The sequence below is a fragment of the Ochotona princeps genome, chromosome 12 (genome assembly GCF_030435755.1).
Source record: "Ochotona princeps isolate mOchPri1 chromosome 12, mOchPri1.hap1, whole genome shotgun sequence".
Classification (NCBI taxonomy): Eukaryota; Metazoa; Chordata; class Mammalia; order Lagomorpha; family Ochotonidae; genus Ochotona; species Ochotona princeps.
The window spans coordinates 48,906,617-48,924,233 of NC_080843.1; the positions used below are offsets into that span (position 1 = coordinate 48,906,617).

Here is a 17,617-nt window from a genome sequence, read left to right on the forward strand (position 1 = left end):
ATTTGCATTCATTACAATAAAGTCAAACTCCTGTCACAGTTGTGCTGACTGAGGAAGACCAGATAACTTTGCAAGTGCAATTGGCTTTTTCAGGGTGTCTCTGGGATTTGTAAGCAAGCATTATTTATCTGTTTGAATAGACACTCAAGTCAGTCACAGGCTCAGTAGTTTGCTTTTGTTGGTCAGAATCTGAAAAGAGAAAGATGCGTTTGGTGCAGTTACAGGTTGTCAGCTGCTTGGATATCTCTTGTCAATGAAGCAGAACTAATAATTTTGTTCATTCTGATGTCATTGCCATTGCAAGGATGCAAAGTCAGTGATGGAGTGGTAGAAGGAGGCAAAAATGAAAGAGCATATTATACTATACTTTTATATTGTTTATTGCACAAACATTATTGAAATGGAAGATTAATCTATCCTGTGTGCAGCATTAAAAACATAATACTGTTATGCTCTTTTCTCCTTCTTCACTCTGGTTTTATGCTGTATACATAATATAATTTTGCAGGTAGCTACAATCATAGCAAGAATATAATTTTATTTATGTATTATAATTTGGTACTGTTATAGAATATATATTTAATGATTTCTAATTACATATAGAAATGCATCTGGATTTCTTATTTAGTATATGATGACATTGGAGTGTTAAAATTCCTTAACATAGTATCTAACTTTTATGCTTAACATTTCATTTCCGTTTACTATAGTATCTTTTTTTTTTAGTATTAATTGCATATTCATAGGGCTGAGTAAACTTTTCTATTAAGAGAAAAAATGTTCTTTAAGCTAAAGTAGTGCTTATGGTTTGGTTGTATTTAGTAAGTCATAGAAACTTCAAGATAAAACTTGACATTTAGTTGCACTAGACATACTAACTTTTGGCTGTTTACAAACTTTTTGTCCTTTTAAACAATTATTTTAATGATTTTCCAAAGTAATAATGTTCATTATTTATAAAAATGGATGGGAGGGAAAAAATTCTTCACAGTTCCACTACTTAGAGACTACCGACATTTTTACAAGTTCTGAATCTTAATCATTTCTTAATCTTTCTCCTCTATTTCCTTTACTCATTTGAGAACATTTCATTCTGAATGCTGTCCTTTTCACTTATGATGAGAAAATGCCCATGCTGTCATGTTGTAAACATTGGCTCAACGGCTTAGGCTAGTGATTTAAAAATAAGCAGTCTGTCTGGGTCCAAATGCTGTCTTCACTTCTTGCCAGATAAGTTGAGTAAGTTATTTTACCTCTCTGTGTCAGCTTCCTTTTCTGTAAAATGAAATGTTATGTGCTACCTGCAGCTCTTATGAAAAGTGAGTTTGTGTTTGTGAAGTTCTTGGATAGTATCTGTATAATGCATGTTATTACTATCTGATTTTTATTTTGATTTTATTGGTTATATAACAGTTGTGTCAATGTACCTGTCATCCCTTATCACAAATTGATTTTGGTTTTGTCAGCCTTAACATATTATTAACTTACCTACTTCCAAATATAGTCAAAATCTGAGTTTTGGTAGCTTTTGGTAGGTATGGTTATTCATTTAGTTGGTAATTTTCAAAATATATGTTGAGTTAAAAACTAAGAATTTTGAAGAGTCCAATTCAAAGTTAAATAAGTAAGCAAGCAAAAAAGTAGCTATGTTTAAAGAGTTATGACAACACAGTTAATTTAAAACTTTAAAATAAAAAGCAAGCACTAAGAACTAATTTAAAAATAATTTTCTCTCATGAGTTCCAAATTTTTAAATTTAGTTTTAATTCAAACTTGTCTAAATTCTCTGAAAAGTACTTTAATTATAAGAACTTCATTGTTCCCTTATTTTTGACAACAATAACTTTTATTCTTCCTCTGTCTCAACTAATCCATAGTATCCTCTAAGCTTTATTTCCATGCTATGAGACTTCACTGTAGTTTTCCAGAACAGATGTAAGGTAAGATAGTGGTTAAAACACTGGATTTTGGATTACATGACAGTTTACACATTTATAAGCTGTTACTGTGGTTGAGTTATTTAATCTCTCTCAGCCAGTTTCCTCATTTATAAAATGGGAATGGTAGCTACTTTATTTTTTAATAGTTACTTGTTTATTTATTTATTTATATTTATACTTAGATTTATATTGGGAAGTCAGATTTACAGAGAGGAGGAGAGACAAGAGAGAAAGATCTTGCATCTGCTGATTCACACCCCAAGTGGCTGCAAGAGCCAGAGCTGAGCCATTCTGAAGGCAGGAGCCAGGAGCTTCTTTGGGTCTCCTATGCAGGTACAGGGTCCCAAGGCTTTGGGCCGTCCTCTACTGCTTTCCTAGATCACAAGCAGGGAGCTGGACGTGAAGTGGAGCAGCCAGGTTATGAACTGGTGCCCATATGAGATCCTGGCTCATTCAAGATGAGGATTTCAGCTACTAAGCTGCCATCCCTGGCCCGAAGGTTGCTACTTTAAGTTGTAAGGATGAGGTAGTTTAGTGCCTGGTATCTGGTATACTCTCAGCAGATGTTGCATTGTGTTATTACAACCCACATAGTCATCACCACTGTTGTGCTGCTTGAACAGAAACTGCATTCCCAGCACGTGGGCTTTCCTGTAACCTTCTGTAAGGGTTGTTTCTTTCATAGTATGCAGCATTTGTTCCATAAAACCAAGACATAGATGGCAGCCATTTGACATGGCTGTTAAAATACCACAGGAGGGACCCAGCGCCATAGTGTAGTGGTTAAAGTCCTTGCCTTGCATGCACCAGGATCCCGTATGGGCACCGGTTCTAATCCCAGCAGCCCTGCTTCCCATCCAGCTCCCTGCTTGTGGCCTGGGAAAGCAGTCAAGGACAGCCCAAAGCCTTGGGACCCTGCTCCCATGTGGGAGACCCGGAAGAGCTCCTGGCTCCTGGCTTCAGATTGGCTTAGCCCCAGCCATTGAGGTCACTTGGGGAGTAAACCATCGGATGGAAGATCTTCTTCTCTGTCTCTCCTCCTGTTTGTATATCTGCCTTTCCGATAAAAATAAATTAATTTTTAAAAAAGATGCCACATGAGGGGACCAGCATGATACCTCGATGGCTAAATCCTCACTCTGAACACAGCCACTTGGAGAGTGAACCAGGAAATGGATGATCTTTCTATCTGTCTCTGCTTCTCTCTATAAAATCTGCCTTTCCAATAAAAATAAATTAAATCTTGAAAAAAGATGCCACTTGACATGTCCTGTATTGGAGTGTCTGGGTTTAGAAGCAGCTCTGCTACTGACTGTGGGTTCCTGCTCATGCGTACCCTGGGAGGCAGCAGGTGATGGCCCAAGTGTTTGGGTCCCTGCATCCATGTGGGAGTCCTGGATTGAGTTCCTGGCTTGTGGCTTCAGTTTAGCCCAGCCCTGGATATTGTGGACATTTTTCTTTTTCTGTCTGCTTCTCAGATAATTAAAGAAATAAATGCAAATTTTTTAAAAAGAAACTTGAGAGATTAACATTTGCCAAGTTGCCTATTCTTGCTTTAAAACTTTCCTAGGTTCCAAGTGCATTCTGAGCAGCAAGATCTATGGCCGGCACATAACAAGGGTTCAGTAAGGATTTGGGCCTCTGCCCTAAACCTTTCTACTTCAACTTTCACTTTTGGAGGAGACTTAGGGGACATCCTTACGTTCGTTTTCAATTGCTGCCATGAGCATGTTGGTCTAAAACAATACAGACTTAGCATACAGCTCTGGAGTTCACTGGGCTGAAAACAACTATCTGGAGGGCTGAGTTTGTTCTGCAGGTGCTGGAGTAGATCCATGTGCTTACCCCTCCAGCCACTAGAGACTGCCCACGCCCTGGGCTCATGTGCCCCTTCCATCTTCAAAATCAGAAAGGGCCACTGGGGTCTTTATCATGATGCATCTCTCTGATTGTCTTGCTTCCTTTTTCTCCTGTAATGAAATATTGGGGGCTCACCAGCTAATCCAGGATAATTGCCATCTCAAAGTAGATGATTAGCAGCCTTAATTCTATTTGGAACTTGAATTCCCTCTTGCTTGGTAATACAACATAGTTATTAACTTCAGGGACTGAGACGAGGAGGTCTTTGGGGAGCCACTGTTGTGCTGACCATCATCCATAAGCAGTGCTTTTGCTACATAGTTTTCTTATCTTCTCAGTTCTAACTAAGTCACCTTTATCCACTTTCTTCCATCATAATCATGGCCACATTTTATCTATTTTTTCATTGCTCAAAACTTCCCCAATTCTGTAAACTTTAAAGCTTTTTTTAAAAAAGTTTTATTTTATTTATTATTATTATTATTTTTTTGTCGGAAAGCCAGATACATAGAGAGGAGGAGAGACAGAGAGGAAGTTCTGTCTGCTGACTCACTTCTCAAGTGGCTGCAATGACCGGTGCTGTGTTGATCTGAAACCAGGAGCCTCTTCCTGCACATGGGTGCAGGGTCCCAAGACTTTGGGCTATGCTTGACTGCTTTCTCAGGCTACAAGCAGAGAGCTGGATGGAAAGTGGGGCCACCAGGATATGAACTGGTGCCCATATGGGATCCCGTTATGTGCAAGACGAGGACTTTTGCTGCTAGACCACTGCGCCAGGCCCTAAAGCTTTTTAAAATATTTTTATTTGCAAGAGTCACAGAGAGGAGGTGAGACAGAGTGCTTTTATCTATCCACTGGTTCACTCCCCAAGTGCCTGCAGCAGCTGATGCTAAGCTGATCCAAAGCCAAGGAACAGGAGCTTGCTCCAGGTCTCCTACTTGGGTCCAGATGCCAAAGAACTTGGGCCACCATCCTCTCCTGCTTTTCCGGGCCATAAGCAGGGAGCCGGATAAAGAAGAAATGATCAGGTACTGGCGCAATAACCTAGCAGCTAAAGTCCTTGCCTTGCATGTGCCATATGGGCATTCTAATCCCGGCAGCTCCACTTCCCATCCAGCTCCCTGCTTGTGGCCTGGGAAAGCAGTTGAGGACGGCCCAAAGCCTTGGGACCCTGCACCCGCATGGGAGACCCGGAAGAGGCTCTGGGCTCCTGGCTTTGGATTGGCGCAGCACCGGCCATTGCATTCACTTAAGGAGTGAATCATTGGACAGAATATCTTCCTCTCGGTCTCTCCTCTCTGTGTATCTGGCTTTCCAATAAAAATGAAATAAATCTTTTTTAAAAAGTAATGATTAGCTGGATCAGGAGCTGGATCAGGTGGGACACTAGCCAGCACTCATTATGGGATGCTGATGCTGCAGTTAGAGACTTAGCCTACTAGACTACAGTGCCAGCCCCTCAACTCTGTAATTTTGAATTACAGAATTTTATTTTCTTGTCACAGCTACTAATCATTCAATATTTTAGGAACATACACAGTGGCCAGATTATGAAGTCCTTTATTTCTAAAGTGGATGGTCTGAACTTGATCCTGAAGAAAGTAAGAAGTCAAGACAGGGGTTTATTATTGTTTTTAGTTATTTTTATTTTTATTTTACATAGTTGATTAGGGTGATAAGATCAAGGGCTACAGGAAGGTGGGTGATATCACCACTTCCACAATCTCTTTTTTTATTACTTCCTGTATCTTGTGGAAGTGGGGAGGTAAGGAAAGAAGCAACACCCAGCCTCCCTGTCACCTCTGCACCCTGGGATGGAAGACAGCCACCTGACACCACTCCAGGGTCCCTGATGTGGGGCATTCTCTGAGAGTCTTGCTCATGAGGTTTCGATAGTTCAGCAGTTCTGAATTATTGCCAGTCTCACCACTCCATGCAAGAAGAAATCTCTCCAGAATCCACTGGTTGACATAGTCCACCTTAGAGTCTCCGTTTGCCCAAAGGTTCACTGCCAACACTTGGCTGGGGAAGTTGATCAATTTGTTCTGTCCTCCATCCTCTGTTGTGGTACCAGCTGTCCTCTGCAGGCTCCAGTGTGCTGCCACATCATCCATGTGCACTTGGATATGCTGTACACTGCTCCATCTAAGCCCCTGAGGCAGTTCAGCTCTGATAGATACACTCCACAGTCAGACCCTGGAAGCTGCAGTTCTCTCCATGGTTGGGGTTCTGAGTCCAACAGTTCAGTTGTGGGGAATCCCCATAGAAACTTCATCTGATATAATCCCAGACCTGATTCTTGTGTGTGCTTGCCATACAGGGTCTGGCACAGTCTGTTGCCCCAATCAGCTTAAACATATGCTGGTGATTGCAATTGCTGGGTCAGTTCTGCCTCTAGCTCTGTCTTCTACACAAACCAGTGGGTGTTGCAGCCCACCCCGAGCCAGCCCACCAGACACTTGGCCTTTACATACACCAGTGGGAGCTGCAGCCTAGTTGGAATGACCCGCGATAACCCTTACCAGGCCTGCCTCCTACCCTGGTTCTTGAGTCCTCCCTGGCTCAGGTCCCCACAGCAGCCACCATATTTTGGGAGGTCCATCCACCCAAGTTCTGAGTTCGAACTCACCTGAGCCCCTCCCCAAGACAGAGTTTAAACAAGGAAAATGGAAGAATTGTCCCAAGCCAAGGAAACACGTCATTAAACATGTCATTTGTACTAATACTTTTGTCTGATTTTAATTAGAAAAATGAAGAAGAAAAGCATGAATCCTTGGGAGATAACAATGAAGACACAGCCAGGGTATCTACTGACAAAAAACAGGTAAATTTTTATGACTTAAAAAACGAAAAAACAGCCTCAAGCCCATAACTACTAAAGAAAAGGGATGATACAAAGAAGAGGGTAAAGAAACCTTCCAGAACTGATGCTGTGTACTCCCACTCTCAAGGGAGTTCCTTATATATGTTGTTTTCTAAAACTCTGCTGTGAGTCTCTGAGGCTGTGTATCTCTGCTATAAAAAGAAAAAGAACAAAAAACGAGATGATTCTGTCATATGCTCCTGCACTTTGCTTTTTGAAAACAACATTTTCAAATTGATATAAGTTTACATGAACGTAGTTGAGAATCACTCATCCGTGGTTCTCCCACACACACGCACATCTTCCAGGTTTTCCCAAGGATGCAAGACTCTAGCCACTCTTCTCTAGCACTGTTTCCTACAGTGTTTGTGGTGAAAGAGTTTCAGAGTTGAGGGTTGAGGTAATGTTTTTCTTGGGGACAAAGAGCCGACTGGTTTCATCTTTGCTATGAAGCAGGAGGATCCCAAAGCCCAGTGATCTGCAACACAGCCTGTGGGCCCATCTGCATTACTCCCCTTGGGACTCAAGGGCAAGGAAACCATCACGGGCGTGATGCTCACATGGCCTGCTGTGCTCCGAATAACAGAATCCTTTGTCTCTCACATGTAAATTTGTTGTCTTTAGCTAGTAGTCACGAAATGATAGCAGGTTGAACTATTAGTTAGTAAGTAGGCAAAATTAAAGCCCACACCTCAAAGATGAACCTTGCTTTTATTTTATTTTTGAAACACTGCACTGCCACTTTCTTATTACTTTCATTTTTTGAGTTTTCCAGATATTCTGACTAGGTATGGCAGGGAGATTAGCATGTGTATTTTGAAAAGTGTTACTTTGATCATTACTTGGAGAGTTCCTGATTAGTGTTGAGAGGCCCAACAAGAATATAGAAATACATTTGTTTCATAGTATTTGAATGTGCTCATTATAAGATAGAAAAAGGAAAAGAATAATCAGTCCCCATTTAAGTACTAGGTCATAGTCAAAACAGACTGTCCTGTTCTTCCCATGTTGTAATGTAAAACTTAGAGACTAGAATTACATGGGCAACTTGCCAAGATGTTAGTGAAGTAAAACAATCAAATCCAAAAGGTGATTCACTAAAGATTTAGTCTTCTGGGAATTGCAGTAAGTACAAGTGCCGAAGTGGAATGCAACTTAGGCTTTTATTTGTTTTGTTAAGTTTAGAATGGAAAAATCTGTGTCTCAAGTTTGACATTTTGCCTTTAGCTGGGAGTAAAGTGAAAAACACACTTTGTTCTGAAGTATAATGACCCTAAAAGAAAAAATAACAAATTTTGACTCGAGATTTTTCTAGTAAAAAAATAAGTTTATGAGTGTTCTTCTCATTTCTTAGGAAAAGTTTTTTAAGAACTCTTTTTTTTTTTTTTTTTTTTTTTTTGGACAAAGCTTCTGGTTTTATTTTTTAACTAGTTAGAAAATCCAGGATAAAATTATTCAGTTGCAGACCACCAATTTGGTTGATTCACTTTAACAATAGAAGCTGCCATGCTAAGATCTTTTAAGGCATCATCAGTTAATTAAAGTGAGCTTGCTTAAAGTTTCGAAGTAAGTAACATATTTTTTGTACTTGAAGGACATAAATCTAAAATCATTTGGGATACAGGGAAGGACGTTCACAAATTCAAGGTTTTTTCTTTTATTTATTTATTTATTTTTTTTTAAAGATTTTATTATTATTGGAAAGCTGGATATACAGAGAGGAGGAGAGACAGAGAGGAAGATCTTCCATCCGATGTTTCACTCCCCAAGTGAGCCGCAACGGGCCAGTGCACGCCGATCCGATGCCGGGAACCAGGAACCTCTTCCGGGTCTCCCACGCGGGTGCAGTGTCCCAAAGCATTGGGCCGTCCTCAACTGCTTTCCCAGGCCACAAGCAGGGAGCTGGATGGGAAGTGCAGCTGCCGGGATAAGAACCGGAGCCCATATGGGATCCCGGGGCGTTCAAGGCGAGGACTTTAGCTGCTAGGCCACGCCGCCGGGCCCAAGGTTTTTTCTTTTAACCTTTAAGGTAAATATGGGTGAAGTTTTTTTCATATTTCAGATATGTCCTTAGATTTTTTTGTAAAGGAAAGATTTTTGTATTCTAGCTAAATGTTCTAATAGTTTAGGAGATTAGTTGGGTCAGAAAGGGAATTCCATGAAAGCTCTTCATCTTGCTTTTAGACATTTCATTTCACCAAGTATCATTCTCCATGCTCATAGCTGGAAATGAAATTTGACTATTTTAACTAAGAGGGCTTTGATCTGACCATTTATGTGACTTCCGATGTGTTCTGTTTGCAGGACAAACATGTGGTAAATCTCTTTAGAGGGACTGAGGTCTAAGGGATGCGCTGTCCTCAGCCCAAGTGCCCTTCATGCTTTATCAATCAGTCCTGAACCCAGGGACCAGGTTTACATTCCCTACTGTAGTGTTTGGTTGGGAAAACAACACGGATTGTTTTAGCACACTTGAGGCTCAAATAACAGAAAACTTGCCTCACAGAGGTCCTTTAGACCTCCAGCTAGTCTGCAGCCTGCGAGACTTAAGTGTCAGCTTAGTCTGCTTTACAGAATAATACTAAACAGGATCAGGCTCTCTGCTCTTGCTTTGAGTTCTCTCCTCCCTTCTGACACCTGAGAGTATGTATTCCTTTTTTTGGTTATTACAACTTAGGTACGTATTTGTAGTAGGTGGACTCAAACTACATTATTGTGTATTACACAGTGCTAAAAGTACTTGTACAGCTTGTTTTTAAAAGAAATTGAGATTTTTTTTATTATTAAAACCTTTCTTGTTTTATTTTATTTGAAAGGCAAAGAGATAGAGACCTTGCATCACTGATTCATTCCTAAACATGCCTGCAACAGCCAGGGCTGGGACCAAGGTGAAGCCAGGAATCCAGAACTCCATCCAGGTTTCGCACATGGGTGGCAGATACCCAAGTATTTGAGCCATCACCTCCTGCCTCCCAGGGTGCACATTAGCAGGAAGCTGAACAAGAAGCGGAGTAGCCAGGACTCAAACCAGGTACTCCGTTATGGGATGTATGCATCCCCAAGTGGCAGCTTAACCTTAGTGCCAACACCTGCCCTAGGAACTGTCTTTATTTTACTCAGTATTTAAGATGACATCTGCTTTAGTCCTGCCTCTGTGGATGTTTCAGAAAGTCATGTAAGCTCTCTGCACATTTCCATGTTTAAAGTTAAAGAATTTTTCTGAATTTTTCATTTTGACATCTAGACACATAATAGTATCTAATTCTAGAACAGATGCTATCGGACTGACTTGCTTTTTCCTTTTTGTGGGTTAAAATGTATCCATTTCTTACTAGAACAAATTATAGATAATTACATTTTGTTAGTAAGAGCCTCCCTTGGTTTAAAAAAATTTTAATTCAAAGTCAACAATAAACTACCAAAAGTTTTGGATTTAAGAAGAAATTTGTCGGTTTGTCCAAAATGTAGTCTAAGAACTAAGCAAAACTTTCATCTTATTAATAAATTAAGTACAATCCTTGCTGTGATTGTTACATGTTATAACTAATAAGTTATTACTTTATATAAATGTAGGTGAAGAGAACTGGCCTTGTGGTGGTGAAAAACATGAAAATTGTTGGTCTCCACTGTTCCAGTGAAGATTTACATGCTGGGCAAATTGCTCTTATTAAACATGGGTCAAGGCTGAAAAATTGTGATCTTTATTTTTCCAGAAAGCCATGTTCTGCTTGTTTGAAAATGATTGTAAATGGTAAGTAGAGATCAAGTTTTGTTGAGGACTCAAAGCATTTCCGTGAGAGCCATTAGTGGGGGCAAATTGCTGAGATACCACAGAAGTAATTTGGAAAGAAAAATAATATGGGAAAGTAGTGTGAAATAATGTAAGAGAAAGGATCAGAAAATACAAGGTCTGTAGTCCCTGACCAGATGGACAGCCAGCTCCTAAGGTCTGCACTTTAAGAGGAGGAACACACATTTGTAATGTGTGATGATTCATTTCTACCATAGTTGGTTACTCAGTAAAACCTCTTTTTGCTTATGATTCTATTTCATAACCAGGTAAGCATTACCATTCTTCCATTTAAAAAAAAAGCATATATATTTATGTCTGTGTCTTGGTGCTGGCCTTGTGGTACAGCACATCAAGGCACTGCCTGTGAAGTTAGCATCCCGTATTGGTGTTCACTGGCTTCCTAGTTATTCTGTTTAGAAATGTAAATATTTAAATGCAGGTAATGGTTTTGTTGAGAATTAAGAGCTTTTCTCTGAGAGCAATCACTGGAGACAAGCTGCCTAAATACCACATGAGTAATTTGGAAATAAAAATGTGTTTCTGAAAAAAGTCCTGTGGCTTTCTGTTAATGCTTCAGAGATGGCAGTGGGTAATGATCCAAGTACCTGGGTCCTTGCCACCATTTAGGATACCAGAATGGAGTTCCTAGTACCTGTTGTGGCCATTTAGGGAGTGAGCCAGCAGATAGAAGGTCTTCCTCCCTGTCTCTATCCTCACCCAGCTTTTCAAATATATATAAATAAATGAAATAAATGTTTGTTCATTTTTGTTGGAAGGTCAGATTTACAGAGAGGGAGAGAGACAGATCTTTCATCTGTTGGTTCACTCCCCAACTGGCCTCAATGCCCAGAGCTGAGCCGAACTGAAGCCAGGAGCCAGGAGCTTCTTCTGGATTTCCCATGCGGGAGTGTAGGATCCCCAAGGCCTTGGGCCATCCTTACTGCCCTCCCAGGACACAAGCAGGGAGCTGAATGGGAAATGGAGCCATCAGGATATGAACTGCATCTTGCCCCGAATCAGCTGGAATACAAACCAGAGCCTGTATGGAATTCCAAGGGATATTAGGTGAGGATTTAGCCACTAGGCTACCACACTGGGCCCTCAGCTATTTTTAAGATCATATCTTGTTCATAGATACCATGGCACTAAGACAAATATAATAATGTAGTTCCTAATTCTTTTCCTTAGGATATTATTTGAAGCCCTTGGTGACAATTTAATATTAATATTTCATCTAGTATGAAATAAGTGATATATGCTAATAAGTGATGTGTAATCACAGAGGAAAAACAGTGATGGCTGCTGGTTGGTATGTTTAAAAGGTTGGTTCCTAGCTGGTTCCTGAGGAGTTAGATATAATGAAAGAACGCGGTGCTGTCATACGGAACAGTACTAGGGTAGTCATCAACAGGTACAGGGTTCTAGGATCAGTGTTCGTGGAAGGGAGAAGCAGATGCATTGTAATGACAGACTGGGGCTTCAGTGGAGAACTGCAAAACTGTATGGCCTAAACATTATCAAAAATAAAAACATATGGCCTTTGGACCATGAGATCAACACCATTTCCATGATAATACTATGTTTGTACTAATAATGCAAAAACGATGATGAGTGTGACTACTTGTGCCAAAGTATGAAGCAAGGTGGTGGTGGCAAATTGCACTCTTCATTATGCTTGAAGGAAAAAAAGAGTTTCATGTAAGAAATGTCTTTGATGCATCAGGAAAAATGGTTAATTTTATTAAGTCCCACCTCATGAGTAAACATACTTCTAATGTTCTGAGGGAAGGTATGGTATAAGGCACTTTGGTTTAAGCCTTAAGGAAAAACACGTAGGAGGTTGTTTTGTGTTGCAAACTGATTTATCCACTTTTTTCAAGGAATACTATGAACTGGTGACTAAAGCATGGCTATTTTGCAGGCATTTTCTGAAAAAAGAAGTGAAACAGCTGACAGTATTTGTTGCCAGTGATAACATTTGAGCTTCCAAACAAAAGTGAGAGTTTTTAAAAAATTATATCCACCATTATGAGCTTGACCATTTCCCAGCATTTAACCTTTTTTGATGAAATTTGCAATGATACTCATGAATGGGAATATTATTTTTTTAAAAAAGGAAACACTAAAGAAGTGTTTTCCTAACAGTAAGCACATGATGCTACAAACCAGGCCTCAGCAGCAGAGTGGTAATTGCCGGATGGAGTGATGACACAGCAGGAGAAATGGTATGAGGATGTGGTTTTAGTACAACGTCCATGTCAGCTTTCTGTAGTGTCAAAGAATAGATGGAGTTATTTGAAAAGCTATAAAGTATTTTTCAAGTTTATATCTGTATGAGACCAGGTTTTTTATATATATACTTCAATGGAAGCAACCTGTTATATGAGACTGAAAGTAAAGAAAAACTAAGAATCCGGTTGTCCTCTGTTAAGCCAATGATTATATTTGTAAAAATTTTAAACAGTGCCATTCTTATCACTGATTTTTGTTGCCTAAGATCTAGGGTATTTTTCTTGAAAGGCTATGTTATTTATACCAGTTCTAATTTATCCACAGGAGGTAGGGAATACTTGGCAGGACTCAACAGTGATGCCTAAGCCCACAGATAGTACTGAACCCTGTAGATACTATGTTTTTTTCTTCCTTCATATCGTACCTGTGATGATGTTTGATTAGGTACAGTAAGAGATTATCAATGACTAGCAGTAAAATAGGACAGTTACAACAATTATTGTAATAAACTTGTGTGATTGTGTTTGCTCTCCCAAAACATCTTTATTGCACTGTATTCAGGCATCTTGTAATGATGTATGATTATAAAGTGGCACAGTTAACTAAGTGACTGAAACCAGAAAACAAAACCACCTTTCGGGGAGTCTACCATGTAGTGATGTGTTATTGTTAAATATAATGTATTATGTATTATTAATTATAGTGAATTAATAAATGCTTAAATTTTGTTTTTAGTTTTCCAATACAGTAAATGTAATACACAAGCAACATAAACAAAAACTCCTTGGGCCTTAACTTTTAGAAGTAAAAAGGGATTCTAAAATCAAAATGTTTAGGGCCCGGCGGCGTGGCATAGCAACTAGAGTCCTCGCCTTGAACGCCCCAGGATCCCATATGGGCGCCGGTTCTAATCCCAGCAGCTCCACTTTCCATCCAGCTCCCTGCTTGTGGCCCGGGAAAGCAGTCGAGGATGGCCCAGAGCTTTGGGACCCTGCACCCGCGTGGGAGACCCAGAAGATGTTCCTGGCTCCTGGCTTCGGATCAGAACAGCACTGGCCGTGGCGCTCACTTGGGGAGTGAATCATTGGACAGAAGATCTTCCTCTCTGTCTCTCCTCCTCTCTGTATATCTGACTTTGTAATAAAATAAATAAATCTTAAAAAAAAAGTTTAAGAACTGCTGCTATAGCATTTGCCACTAGAACAAGAATAATTGTCTAAAGATTATTCATTCCCTCTTCTTGGATCAGGATTAGTAGAAACTACTAAGGTGTTAAAAATGAGTGGTTCATTAATACGGCTGGCTGGGTTAAAAGAATCATTAACAGAGGGAAGGTGAAATGCAGCCAGTGGGAACACCATTAGGAACTGTAAAGCCTTCCAAATCACCTTGTAGCCTAAGCCACAGTGATTCAGGCATAGCTTCTACTACTTTGATGAGTGGGAAACATGTGCACTCTCTTGCTGTTGGCTGCTGTGCAAGCACCAAAAAAAGAAATGGGGGTGGGGAGAGGGGAAGGAAGAAGAAGCCTTTTCTAGTTGAAATTCTAAGAAAAACCCAGGAAATAAGGATTTTTGGTTTTGCAGGCCATCTGGTGTCTTTTCTAGCTACTCAACTCAACTATGAAAAGCGGTTGAAGACTGTGAATGAATTTGTAAATCTTTATATATAGACACTGAAATCTGTGTTTTCTGTCATTTCATGTGTCAAAATATTTATTTTATTTTTTGTCACTTTTTTTAAAAAGATTGATTCTTTTTTATTAGAAAGGCAGATATACAACGGCTGGAGCTGAGCCAATCAAGGATCCAGGAGCCTCTCTGGATCTTCCATACGGGTACAGGGTTCAGGGCCTTGGGCCATCCTCTGCTGCTTTCCCAGACCTCAAGCAGGGAGCTGCATGGGAAGTGGAGCACTTGGGGCATGAACCAGAGCCCATATGGGATCCTGGTGCTTGGGAGGGAGAGGGAGGATTATCTATTTGAGCATTGCACTCTGCCCTTTGCAACTTTTTTTTTTTTTTTTTTACTATAAAGCCCATCTTTAACTTGTGAACTGCGCAAAAACTGGCATGGACTGAATTTTGCCTATGAATGGTAGTTTGCCACCCTTCAGTCTATATAATGGGAAAAGATCTTTATTCTGTTGGAACCCCTTGAATCACTGCAGTGTTAGGGAGGGTGGGTTCAGCTCACATTGTATCCTATTTTGTATTTCAGCTGGAGTTAACCGCATTTCATATTGGCCTGCTGATCCTGAAATAAGTCTGCTCACTGAGGCTTCTAGTTCTGAAGATGCAAAGTTAGATGCCAAAGCCGTGGAAAGATTGAAGTCAAATAGTCGGGCCCATGTGTGTGTCTTACTTCAACCTTTGGTGTGTTATATGGTACAGTTTGTAGAGGAGACATCTTACAAATGTGACTTTGTTCAAAAGATTACAAAAACATTACCCGATGCTAATATTGACTTTTATTCTGAATGTAAACAAGAAAGAATGAAGGAATATGAAATGTTATTTTTGGTTTCCAATGAAGAAATACATAAGCAAATACTGATGACAATAGGTTTGGAGAACCTGTGTGAAAACCCATACTTTAGCAACCTACGGCAAAACATGAAAGACCTGATCCTGCTTTTGGCCACAGTAGCTTCCAGTGTGCCCAGCTTTAAACACTTTGGATTTTATTGTAACAATCCAGAACAGATTAATGAGATTCACAATCAAAGTTTGCCACAAGAAATTGCAAGGCACTGCATGGTTCAGGCCAGATTATTGGCATATCGAACTGGTGAGTTACATGCTTAGTTCATAAATTGGGACTGATGAGTTGGGGTGTGTTTGTCTTAGAGGTAAAATGGTATTCACCTCATCTGTGGCAGAGTTAGTTACTGCTAGACACTAAAGTTTTGCTGTTTGTTCAATATAGATGAATTAAGGAGACCCCTGAGAAGATAACTCTTCAAGCAGTTTTAAGATTCCCTATGGCTTGTCTTCAATACTGCATGTATTAATCAGGGTCTGAGTGTCTAGGCCCTTAGAGCTTCTTGCTTTTGTGATTTCTTCGTTCACTGAGCCCTCCTCTAAAGACTAGACAAAAAGAGAAAGGAAAAGGAACCAAAATCATATTTTAAAAATTCTTAAATATTTAATAAATGTTAAATAGAAACTTTTAAAAATTTTTATTTTTCTTGGCAGTACTGGTGGGCACACTGCCCCTGATTTGGTGCCAGGAGGCGAACAGGTCCCTGAGGCCACCACAGCTTCTTCTTTTTTCTTTAAGATTTATTTTATTTTTATTGGAAAGGTAGATATACAGAGAGGAGGAGACAGAGAGGAAGATCTTCCATCCACTGATTCATTCCCCAAGTGGCCACAATGGCCAGAGCTGCACCGATCCGAAGCCAGGAGCCAGGAACTTCCTCCAGGTCTCCCACACTGGTGCAGGGTCCCAAGGCATTGGACCGTCCTCGACTGCTTTCCCAGGCCACAAGCAGGGAGCTGGATGGGAAGTGGAACTGCTGGGCGCCCATATGGGGGATCCTGGCTGGTGCAAGGCAAGGACCTTAGATGCTAGACCACTGCTCCGGACCCATAAATAGAAACCTTTTTAAATACTCAGAATAACCAGTAGAATGAGGGTAGAGGAATGCAGATATTGGAAGATTGTCTTGATTATGTCTCATTGAGAAATCAACTTTTTTATTTTATTACATTGTGTAGGTGGAAACAGGGAATGTTACTTGGGAATTTTTTGTGATAAAGATGTATCCATGTTTCCTATTTTGGAATGGTATTTATACATCTTCCCTGATGTAAGATTTGAAGAATCATGATCATGTTTTCACATGTAGCTTTGTGATAAGCAGTGGAAGAGGGGATGCAGGCAAGGGGATAGGGAAATAAGTCTTGTTTAGGTTGTGAATTGTAGTAAGATTTTAAAAGTTTCCCAACTAAGAAAAGGAGAAAATCAGCAAATGTCCATTCAGATGTCACTGGAATACAGCATATGCTTAGGAGAGACCACAGCTGGAAGTAGATTCAGTAGAATGGAGAGTCTCAACTGGCAGCACAGCAGCAGCTCTGTTAAAACTTGCAGGAATCACTGATGCTCGCCCCCCACAGTGGCCTTCTTAAAACTGGCTCTTGGCCATCGTGTTTTCTTAAAGTTCTGCAAGATATTTTGACAGCAAGGTTAGTAATTACTTAGTTCTTATTAAAGAATTTGATTCTATACACATATCCATAGAATCATCAAAAAGTTCATATTTTAAAAATGCCTTTAATGGTAAGACTGCATGGATTTCCAGCATTTTTTTTTTTACACCAAGATAACCATATCTTTTGATTTTGTTTTTCCAAAAACTTTCCATGTGGTCCCAAACAACTGCATTATTTACAGATCTGGTCTAGCATAACTATCTTGTATCATGAGTTATGTATTAGTCCCTTTGCTAATGGTGGGTTTGAAAAGAATTTTTCTGTAAACCATTCTGGTAAGATAGCTGTATGTAGGGAAAACTATTTTAGGCATAAATCACAATCCCCTTCATTAATTAGAATGAAACAAAGCTCTGGTCCAGGAGATGAGGATCTGCTGTCCTGTTACTTCATCTCAGCACCTCCTGCTTCTCATGAAATTACACAGCCAACCACCTGGGAAGCCACTGTATAAAAGATGCAGTATGTATAGATAACACATTTGCATCCATATTCTTCATTAGGTACTATATGCTACTATAGCAATATAGTTCACATTATAAATTTATCCACTATTACCATGAGAGTTCTGTACACAGATGTGTTTGTGCACTTGATAGACAATTTGAACAACTTTTCAAAGTTTGATCTTTTGACTGTGGATGACTTTTGGTTTTGGTCTGGAACTCAAATTCTGATGTAAATCATTGTTATATACTCCACTGTGAGCT

General features: G+C 39.9%; 1 protein-coding gene across 3 annotated transcripts in view; it reads left to right on the plus strand.

The window, feature by feature from the left end:
• CDADC1 (cytidine and dCMP deaminase domain containing 1) overlaps positions 1 to 17,617 on the plus strand; it is a 42,246-nt gene that overhangs the window by 8,480 nt on the left and 16,149 nt on the right. For 2 of the 3 annotated variants that reach the window (XM_058670779.1, XM_058670780.1), the window contains exons 3-5: positions 6,547 to 6,624; positions 10,237 to 10,414; positions 14,908 to 15,477. In XM_058670779.1, coding sequence (XP_058526762.1) covers positions 6,547 to 6,624; positions 10,237 to 10,414; positions 14,908 to 15,477 — 826 coding nt within the window. Of the gene's footprint in view, positions 1 to 6,546; positions 6,625 to 9,479; positions 9,695 to 10,236; positions 10,415 to 14,907; positions 15,478 to 17,617 lie in introns of those variants that run through there. The other variant, XM_058670781.1, reaches the window with a different exon arrangement.